The sequence below is a fragment of the Carcharodon carcharias genome, chromosome 14 (assembly GCF_017639515.1).
Source record: "Carcharodon carcharias isolate sCarCar2 chromosome 14, sCarCar2.pri, whole genome shotgun sequence".
Lineage (NCBI taxonomy): Eukaryota > Metazoa > Chordata > Chondrichthyes > Lamniformes > Lamnidae > Carcharodon > Carcharodon carcharias.
The window spans coordinates 105351238-105362619 of NC_054480.1; the positions used below are offsets into that span (position 1 = coordinate 105351238).

At 41.0% G+C, this 11382-nt stretch overlaps 1 protein-coding gene across 1 annotated transcript in view; it reads left to right on the top strand.

The window, feature by feature from the left end:
- LOC121287121 (cysteine dioxygenase type 1-like) overlaps nt 1-10842 on the top strand; it is a 34871-nt gene extending 24029 nt beyond the window's left edge. The window contains exons 3-5 of the mRNA XM_041204687.1: nt 4958-5118; nt 7770-7939; nt 9769-10842. Coding sequence (XP_041060621.1) covers nt 4958-5118; nt 7770-7939; nt 9769-9798 — 361 coding nt within the window. The 3' untranslated portion in view covers nt 9799-10842. The remainder of the gene's footprint in view (nt 1-4957; nt 5119-7769; nt 7940-9768) is intronic.
- Nucleotides 10843-11382: the final 540 nt, after the last annotated feature.

Here is an 11382-nt window from a genome sequence, read left to right on the forward strand (position 1 = left end):
TAAGGAGGACTTTGCAGGGCCGACAGGGCTGAATTTTGCTGTTGTCGTTTCCAGTGCCTAGGTCAATGCCAGGCGGTCCGCCTGGTTTCATTCCCTATTGACTTTCTAACGGTTTGAAACTGAGTGGCTCGCTAGGCCGTTTAAAAGTCAGCCTCGTGCTGCGGATCTGGAATCGCATGTTGGCCAGACCAGGTAAGGACGGCAGATTTCCTAAAGGACATTAGTGAACCAGATGGGTTTTACTACAATTGACAATAGCTTCATGGTCATCATTAGACCTTTAATTCCAAATTTTTTTTATTGATTGAATTCAAATTCCACCATTGCCATGGTATGATTCAAAGCTATGTCCTCAGAGCATTACTCAGGGTCTCTGGATTACTAGTCCAGTGACAATACCACTATGCCACCGCCTCGCCATAGGGCATAGCAACACTTTAAAATAGCACTTACTTTGACTCCAAGTTTACAAGACCCTCCACCAGTTTTTTTTTTGTTTGCTGTCATCTGGTATGTTCTGACCTTTAATTTTAGCATCAATTCCCAGGATAAAGTAAACAGATGTCTCCATATTGTGCCCTTTACAATGTGTTGTATCCTCAGCTGTTCTCCTTCCCTGATTTTTATCCTTTCTAGCCTGGAGACATAGATTTTTCTTCCAGGCAGTTACCCATAGATGTCGGCGTATAAGTTGCCCTTTGAAGCCTCAAAATCCCTCCAAAAACAGGGATCCACTTACTTGCCAAGTATAAAAGTGAAGCCTGGGGCTAGGTGATCATCATTTTAAATTGTCATCTGCTTCCAACGCAAAGGACGGGCATGTCTTGAACTCCCGCACACCTTCACAACACAGCCCATATCACAAGCTTAATCTCTTAACACCCAGTTATAAAATGCCAGTAAGTAAAATATGCATTTGTGGGGAGGAAAATTGAGCCTGAATACTAATACGAGTATTAGCATGCTGTGCCTGAAAAGAGGGTTGACTTAAATGCAGAATTTATTTGAAATAATGGGATTTTTTGAGGGCTGGAAAAATGAGGTCACCTTATACAACTGGTCAACTTATATGCTGCAATTTACAATAATTTGAAATGTGAGTGACAAGGTCACATTTATTGCCCTTCCATTGTTGCTTTGAGAAAGAGCTGACTGGCCTTCTCCTTGAACTTCTACAGTCCTTGTGGTGAATGCTCCCATAGTAGGGTAGGAAAAATGTTGACAGAGGCAACAAGAATTTTAATTTAACTACCCCATTTTTAATGTGAAACAATCTTGAGGCGCTTTATAGATAGTGAGTTAATAAAGGAAAAATTAGGAAAGATGATGAAAGTTTGGTCAGAGGTTAGTTTTAAAACCATAATAATTAGGAGCAGAAGTAGGCCACGCCTCTCAGGCCTGCTCCACTATTGATAAGATTGGGGCTGACTTTCAACTGAATTCCACTTTCTAGTCTGCTCTCCATATCACTTAATTTGCTTAAGTTCAAAAATCTTATCAATCTCAGCCTTGAATATACTTGATATCTGTACATCCACAGCCTTCTGAAGAAGAGAATTCCAAAGATTCACAACCCTTTGAGTCAAGACATTTCAACTCTGTTCTAAATGATCAACCACTTATCATGAAACTATACCCTCTAGTTCTAGACTCTTGGCCAGGAGAAACAGCCTCTCTGCATATACTGTACCCTGTAAAAGCTCACTCAGAATCTTGTGTTGCAATGTGACCACCTCTCATTCTTCTAAACTCCATTCTACTCAATCTCCTCATAGGATAATCCTCTCATCCCAGGACTTATTTAAGGCAAGTATATCAAGAATGAAACAATGCTTCAGGTGTACTCACCAAAGCCCTGTACAATTCCAGCAAGACTTCCTTACTCTTATTTTGCATATCCCTTAAAATAAAAGTCAACATACCATTTTCCTTCCTAATTGCTTGCTGTACTATATGTAAACCTGTGTTTAGTACACAAGAACATGTTTTTTATTCGTTCATGGGATGTGGGCATTGCTGGCTAGGCCAGCATTTATTGTCCATCCCTAATTGCCCTTGAGAAGGTGGTGGTGAGTTGCTTTCTTGAAATGTTGTAGTCCATGTGGTATTCACAGTGCTGTTCAGGAGAGAGTTCCAGGATTTTGACCCAGCGACAGTGAAGGAACGACGATATATTTCCAAGTCAAGATGGTGAGTGGCTTGGAGGGGAACTTGAAAGCGGTGGTGTTCCCAGGTGTCTGCTGCCCTAATCTTTTTAGATGGCAGTGGTCATGAGTTTGGAAGGTGCTGTCTAAGGAGCCTTGATGAGTTCCTGCAGTGCATCTTGCAGATGGTATACATTGCTGCCACTGTTTGTCGGTGGTGGAGGGAGTGAATTTTTTGGATGGGGTTTCAGTCAAGCAGTTTGCTTCGTCCTGGATGGTGTCGAGCTTCTTGAATGTTGTTGGAGCTGCACTTGTCCAGGCAAGTGGAGAGTATTCCATCACACTCCTGACTTGTGCCTTGTAAATGATGGACTGGCTTTGGGGAGTCAGGAGGTGAGTTACTCGCTGCAGGATTCTTAGCCTCTGACCTGCTCTTGTAGCCACCCTATTTATATGGCTGGTCCAGTTCAGTTTCTGGTCAGTGGTAACCCCCAGGATGTCGATAGTGGAGGATTCAGTGATGGTAAAGCCATTGAACGTCAAGGATTAGATGGTTAGATTCTGCCTTGTTGGAGATGGTCATTGCTTGGCACTTGTGTGGCACATATGCCACTTGTCACCCCTCTTAAGACCAACATTTAATTGTTTCAAACCATTTGAAAAATAGTCTGTTTTTCTATTCTTCCTTCCTTCCAAAGTGACTAACCTCCCAATTCTGTCTACCAACTTATTGCCCACTTACTTAAACTGTGCAGACTCCCTTTGCAGAATCCTTGTATCCTTCTCGCAGTTTACTGTCCCACCTAGCTTTGTATCCAAGTTTGCTGAATATACATTACTCTTGGCCCTTCCATTTAAGTCAATAATATAGATTGTAAAAAGCTAGGCCCCAGACTGATAATTGTACTGGGAACACCAGTAAAATGCAGGTAGAGGCCTATTTATCATAACAAAGTTGTGGCTTGATGACATCATTGACACCACCACTTAAACAAAGAGGGGGTGGGGGTGGGAGGTTGTCCGAGCTGTGGGACTCCTGGCAGCTAAAATGAGGTGGGAGCTGCCGATTCCCCAGAGCAAGTGAATCTTCCAGCACTCATTGTGGAGTTCTTGCAGGACTACTCTCCCAGGCCCTCAAGCAAGCCTTGGCTTCCCCCAGCCCCAATCTCTGCCTCCCTCCAGAAACCCAGATCTCCATCTCCCTGCACCCACCAGCCCTCACAATCTCTGGTTCCCACTCAGCACTCCCAATCTCAAGCCTCCTCCACCCCGTCATGGGCTCTTCTGATGACAAGTTTTCTGCCTAAGCCCTACTGATTGTTGGATTCGCCCCCTCCCCAACCTCCACACCACCATAGCACAGCAGCCAAGCTGTTAAACTGCATTTTACAGATATCTCTCCCATGGCTTGATTTAAACTTTAAAATTTACAGGGAGAGAAATGGGGTGGATTCCATGATTCTCCCCTGCCCATCAGGAGTGGTGGTGGTGGAGGTTGTTGAAATTGAAGCCATTGCAGCCTTGTTAAAATGATTTGTACAAAACTCCTGGGAAATATCATTTAATAAGAGACTGGAAATAATTAAATACTCTGAATCCTATTCTGACCAGATGAATAAGAAAAGATGAGAAATCATTAGAGAGATGAAACGATGAAGAAATATAATTAAACATTGAATATCACCCTTTCTCCTTTAACTGTATTATTGTGACATTCAATGTTTCAGCAATCTCAACAGAATTATCTGGAAAGAGATGGGTGGTATTTTTAAGAGTGGGAAATTAAATCATTAATTATCAATGAGTGGAAAGGTCCAAGAACAATATCTAATCTAACTGGAATACTTGCTAGTTAATTTTCTGACCCATTATGGAAAACCACCTTGTTAATATGATTCATATGAAAGATACGAACGCACAGGTACAATGAAACTCTTGGGGGTGGTTAATCTGATGATAAGCCCATGGTTGCTTTGTTTTCAATCAGAAAGGCAAAATAAACCTGAGTTAAATTGCTCTACAGCAATTGTCATGGTGCAACAGTACTGAAGCACCTGTAAACTCAAGTGATGAAGAAACCCAGTTTTGTCCACTTATGTCCATCCAACTTTATGGGAATCATTTCTTTCCCTTCCCCTCTTCCATTTTGTAAATTTCCAGTCTACTAAATGCTCCTAGTTTTGGCATGGCAGAGCTTTGATTTGCATTGCTCCGGGAACACAGCTGAATTACAAGCTTACAAAACTCCAAGCCAGATTTTTACTATCACCTTGCATGGTCTGATCACGATATTATCCAGGGGAATTGATGCTAAAATTAACAGATGTCTCCATAGAATGCCCTTCACAATGTTTTGCATCCTCCTTTGTTTTTCAAGCGCTATTTTCTCCCTTTTCTGCTGGAGAACTAAGTGTCAGCAGGCATTTAGAATATGGGAGATATAAGGTCTGACACCAATCATAGTCTCACCCAACATACACATGAGCAGTGTTTCCAGACTCACTATGTAACAATAGGAGCAAGAACTTGGCTGAATTTTAGCCCAAGGTCATTATATGTAGCAACCCCACTGCTTGTTTGGGCTTTGATCAGCTTAAACTGGAAATTGGCCCCCATGACCTTTTATACCTATGAGACTCAGCACTACCCTGACCATGCCTTTACTCACTAGCATTTGGGGAGCTCCTTGTTTTCATTTGAAAGATAAGCATCTCAGATAAAGCTAAGGTTCCCAGATTTGTGCTTTGTCAGCTCTCTTTAATTTGTTATCATTTGTTTGAGTGTCTTTTTTTTTTTGTTTGGTTACTCCGCAGCAGTATCCATGACCACTCCAATTCACATTGCTTCCTGAAGCTACTACAGGGACAGCTGAAAGAAACCCTATTTAATTGGCCAGATGTTAATCACAAGAACCAGGAGCTAACCAAGAAATGCGAGAAAACCTTTTATGAAAATGAGTGCACGTACATCAATGGTAAGGTCACGTATCCATTTTGGGTAGGGTCAAAGCTGCTGAATAATGTACAATGGCGGTTCTGAGAGCTTGCTACTAATAAACTTTCTTACTACTTAACAGTGCCCAATTGGACTAGTCTAGGTGCGTGTGGTGTAGCACTATAGGAACTCCCAAAGGAATGCCCATGTAAAGCACTTTGTTTGCTGCAAAACAAAAACAGAAACAGAAATACCTGGAAAAACTCAGCAGGTCTGGCAGCATCGGCGGAGAAGAGCACAGTTGGCGTTTCCCATTTTAACACTCCACCCTGCTCTCATGCCCACGTGTCTGTCCTTGGCTTGCTGCATTGTTCCAGTGAAGCTCAACGCAAACTGGAGGAACAGCACCTCATCTTCCGACTAGGCACTTTACAGCCTTCATGACTAAATATTGAGTTCAACAATTTTAAATCTTGAATCTCTCCTCCATCCCCACCCCCTTTCCGTTTCTTCCTCCTCCTTTTTGTTTTTTCCAATAATTTATATAGATTTTTCTTTTCTCACCTATTTCCATTATTTTTAAATGTATTTCCACCCATTGTTTATCTCTACCTTTTAGTATTCCTTCACCCCACTCCCACTAGAGCTATCTGTACCTTGTCTGTCCTGCTTTCTACTCTTAATTAGCACATTCCTTTAGATAATATCACCACCTTCAACACCTTTTTGTCCTTTTATCTGTGACATATTTTGGTTATCTCCACCTATTACTGGCTGCTTGTCCCAACAACACCCCCACCCCCTTAAGCCAGTTTATATTTCACCCCTTTCCTATTTTCACTTAGTTCTGTTGGAGGGGCATGAGGACTCGAAACATTTACTGTGCTCTTCTCCGCCGATGCTGCCAGACCTGCTGAGCTTTTCTAGGTATTTCTGTTTCTGTTTTTGTTTTTGATTTACAGCATCCGCAGTTCTTTGCTTTTATCTCTTTGTTTGCTGCAACCTAGTTATAGCAGCAATCAACAATACTGGAGATAGCCCTTGTAAAACATATTGAGATGCAAAAATTACATAAGAAAGTAGTGCAGTTAAATGAAACTGAACATCAATGATTCTTCTAAATAAGCCCTTACAAATGTAATATGACTTGTTAAACACAAACCTGTTTTTAAATACCTAACTTTAGCAGGGCAGACCTGTGGATTGTTACATGACCTTTTTTTAATATGGATAAAATGACTACCATGAGTAGATTTCAATAGAAGGGCATGTATATGATTGTTCATGTATCATTAAGGTGGTAAGCAATATTTTGTTGATAAGTATCTGTGATTTCATATGACATTATTTTTGTATGGGGTTTATCATGATAGTTTGACCTGTTGATTACTATTGGAACATTCAACTTTGCTCCTACAGGCTTTTTTAAGCAGTTATTCCAAATCTGTAGCCAGTGGCAATATTGGGTTGTGGAAGTAAATCAAATTTGGAAAGAGCTCTCTGGTGATAGCTCTAAAGGTTTTAATATTGAGAAATCGAGATGAATCCCAAGGCCCACCATGCAGAATTCCACCTAGGCTGAAAGCAGCAACAGAGGAAGAGAAGAATTTTGAGAAGCTGTAGTCAGGTATCACCGATGGCTGTAGGATATACTATCATGAGTCTTTATTTTGATATAATGAGTCTTTATTTCGATTCGGTGAGGATGCAGGGAGGAAGAAAAGAATGTAAGATAAGTGTGGCCCAATAAGAAAAAAATGAAGGAGAACATTTCAGAGAAGAAATAACTGGTGCTAATGTCACAAAAGACAAAAAGGCTGTAATGGAGAAGGAGTTTGTTTACATTCATTAACTGAATTGAAAGTAATTATATGAAGAATTCTCATGTTTGACTAATTTCCAGTGTTAACACGCCTGCAATTCTATTGCAAAAGTTGCATTTTTTTGGCTTTAAAGGCTAAAGATATTCCCTTTCAAGTGTGTAATGAAATTTATACATAGGTTGTCAAAGAAAAGTTTAGGGCTGAATGACAGGAAATACTTATTCATAAAAAATGAATTGCAACCACTTTGCCTTCAAAGCAAGGAACTTGCTTTATATACAGCTTTCTCATGACCTCAGCACATTCCAAAGTGCTTTACAACCAATAGGTTACTTCTGAACTGCATTTACTGTCATCGTGTGGGGAAATGGACACACAGCCAGGTTCCAAAATAATAAACCAATGAATGATCAGATATTTTTGGTAATATTTAATGAATGAGAAATAGTGGCCTGGATGCATAGTTCATTTATTTAATGAAGAAAATGATCCAAGAAGTGTCAGACTCAATTATCAGTCAGTGGTGAGTTATGTGACTAAGCCAGGTTAACAGGTGCTCCAAATAGCTAAAGTGCCATGGGCCTTGGAGAGGAAAAATTATCAGTCAGGGTTCGTACATCCTATCACTAGCCAGTGACCCTGCTTGAAAGTGCAAGTGCATGGATATCAGGTGATTACAATATTTCACTCAGCTCTGATGTTTCTTGTAGTAGAACAGTTGGCTGTCACTCATGATTAATGATGCCACATGCATGAGGTGCCAAAGGGCAGCCAATACTTATATCCTATGCAGAGAGAAGAGAAAAAAAATTGGAAAGTTTTTATAAAAAGTTATTCCAATGAAGTAACTCCTTTCCTCAAACCACAGATACGATTGGCCTGCACCGGGTGGAAAATGTGAGTCACACAGAATCTGCAGTCAGCCTTCACCTGTACAGTCCACCCTTTGACAGCTGTCAATGTTTTGATGAAAGAACAGGGCACAAGAACCAAGTCAAAATGACTTTCTGGAGCAGATTTGGTGAAAAAAATTCTCTTGTAAGTGTTGAAGAAAGGCATTGCATAAAGCAGCTACACATCAAGCACCATACACCACAGCTATTGTGGCTTTAAGTTCTCTGCATTCGTGAACTTGGGCAGTGAATGCCCAACCTTGTAACATGGCGGTTGCAGTCGTAGTTTCATTCTGTCATAGATCTCTTCCATTGTTTAGAAATGTGGTATAACCAGTATGTCAATATCTCCCTTGGTGACCCAGTGGATTAATACATTACTCAGTGTGAGATTGAGGTGGGCAGAATAAAAAATGGTGCCCAAGTTCAATCCCTAGATGTTACACTGCCAAGGCAGTGGTATTTGTCCTATGGTTCTCAACACCCTGAGCACAGGATAGGAAAATTTGGTCATGGTTCCCACTCCCAGTCATTATCCATGAGTCTTACTAGAAAGTACACAGCGTGGTGAGGACAGGATACAGCATATCTGTGATGTCCTCCAAGCTTTCAAAGTCTGTTGACATTCACAGTTTAAGTAACCTGGACAAATTGTCAGGAGATGACCCACACCTGTGAAACCATACTCCTGCAAGTGTCAGCATATTTGTGAGAGGAGGAAAGGTAATTGGAGCGTACATTTTGTAGAAAAATAACCTGGTTGCCAGCCAATGTCTTGAGTTATGTTCCCTGAATCTAAGTGGGAGACCCAGAAATTTCCGCTTTCTTTCTACTGTGTCCTTCTGACTTTTTTTTTCTTCCATCACTGAACCTGTGAGCGGAGCTGCCTGACTTTTGTTTGGCAGCTCCCTGCAGGGTACAGCAAAAACAGACACTCAGTAGGTGGGATTATAAAGATGCCTCTTGACACTCTATGCCACAGTACAATAGTTCTCTATGGTGCAAAGTATTAGCCTTAAATGACACTGTAGCATAGAAGAATACTGCACTATGCATTGGTTCTTCATGACGCTCTGCAATGGTGATTTATTGCACAATGCATTGGTACCCCCATGCCAGTCTATTCCTGTTCCATGCCACCATGCACTAGCCCACATTGAGCTATTTATGAATTTGATGCATATCTGTTTCTCCTTCCTGGATACACAGCCAGTCACATTTGAACTGTTAATTGTCAGGATATGTTATGAAGGTGCCACTTCTCACTATGTTATCAAAGTTTCGAAAATGCAATCATATATAATTAAGTGCAGACAACTAGAACCCCATGCTCCATTATTATGGAATCTGAGTTTCTTGCTCCTGCGGGCTGTAGCAGCACTAGGATGGATATGGCCACAAGGCGAATTGCTAGGGCACAGCTGACTTTCAAGAGCTGGAGCACGCAGTATAGCATACTTGTGGGGGTGGATGCAACCAATTGGCTTCATTGTAGTTAGGAAATGGCATACTGTAGAAAACTGAGTTGTAATAGAACTAGGAGTGGTATGATTATGTAGATTATTGTTTGGATGCAGCATAACAGCAAGAGTCGTGGATAAGGCAGTTTGACTGTTTCACATCTGTCAGGAGGGAGACTTGCTTTGGTATAGCACACACCAGTGGAGGCTGCATAGGCCACAAGGGATTTTCTTTGTATACTGAGGATTATAGTAGAACTATGATCACATGGGTCATTGTTGGTGTAGTATAACTCCTGGGGGAGGAAGGCATATGGGATGTTTAATGTGTATTGCAGACTTTTGTAAGGGTTTCATATATTGTAATTTAACAGAAGGGTTGCTGAAGAGTACAAAAACACTGAGTACAGTTCAGCTGTATTGTAACCAGAGAGACAGAACAAAAGCACTGTTGTAGGGCCAAAGGAGAAACTGTGCTCGAATGTATCAGTGACAATATTTTTATCACTCAAAGGAAATCTCGGCATCAAAAGAAAACAACTGAACCAGACAACGGACCAAGGAAACCTGAGAAACATAACAACTAATCCCACTGTGATAACAAAAGCCTCGGTGGATAGAGTCTAAAGAAAAAAAAATTTTGGTGAATTGCCTTCCCAGTGAGGATCTTACTTCTTTAAATGAACACTTAGCCACCAGATTCCATTTTTGCATGATTTTTAAGCACAAAGGGAAGTTTGAAAATCTTATTGTATTTTTACTTTGATCCGAAAACTGCACTGTATCTTGCCACTTTCCTTTCCCATGGGTTCTGTCTTGTTCCTGTCTCTGCTCATCAGGTTATGAACTGCTTCCCCTAGCTAGAAGCTGAGGGATTGGAAGTTTAATTTGGGTGCCTTATATGTGCTGTTTGCCAGGTGCAAACAGCCAGTAAGGCAATGTGCTCCACACTTCCTTGCAGACCACACATCTTTCTGGGACCCACCACTACATCATCCATGGGTGTGCAGTAACAGTCATCCTATTCCAGACTATAGGCTTGAAATTATTGTTTGAGATATTAATGGATGGACACTCTTTAGGTTTGTGCATCCAGGAAGAGAAAAGACCATCAAGTTATTCCATCTTGCCTCCATCCATCATCAGATTTCGACCATCCCTTCCACCAAACTCCTAAGGGACTAAAGAAAATCCTCTCCAAACGCTCCTGGCATTCAGGCTATCCCAGGAGAGTCGCAACCCACTAATTATTTTCCAGAATATCAGTCTTGCCTTCCAAACAATGTGATTACCTTGTTATCCAAAATTCCACCTTACATTTGCCTGAATTAGTCACAATGATGCTTCCCCATGCCCTATTTCAGCAGAGTCAATGGTCCATTTAAAATAAACAAGCTAAAACAGTGAACAAAGGAGCATTGCATCAACATGTCAAACAATTATCCACTAATATCAGAAACAATAATTTCTAGACTCATAAGAAGTAATTTGATGTCCCATTGTAAAACTTTACAAAGTTCATGTTGACTCTCATTGGAACAAGATTGTTTACTAAAAGTGAACAATAAAGTTTATAACTTTTGTCAGACTTTGTGCTTTTGTTGTGTAATCTGTCTCTGTACAACCCAATGCCACAAGTGAAGTAGGGCTATGGGGACAGGGTGGGATAATGGGACTTATTTGACAGTAGTTTCAAAGAGCTAGTACAGGTATGATGGCCTGAATGCCCTTGTTCTGTGCTGTAAAATTTTATGCTGTCGCTTTCTCTAAATCTTAATGGTTGATTCTTAACATAATTCAAGGGAAGGTTTTGCTAATCTTCATAGGCTGGTCCAGTGTTATAACCAAACATGAACCTATCTTCACCTGATGTCACATCAGATGACTTTCCAATAGTTTTATTGCAAACGAGGGAGAATGCTGGCTGATAATTTCCTTTGATCTTGGGATGTGGATGACACTAGCAAGAGTGGATTCGTTCTTCCCTGACCACCTACTAATTTGCTAGGCCAGCTTAGAGGGTATCCAGTATCAACCACATTGTGTGCGACTAAAGTCATATGTAGGCCAGACCACCTAGAGCTGATAGGTTTCCTTTTGCTGAAGGATATTCATGAACCAGCTGAGT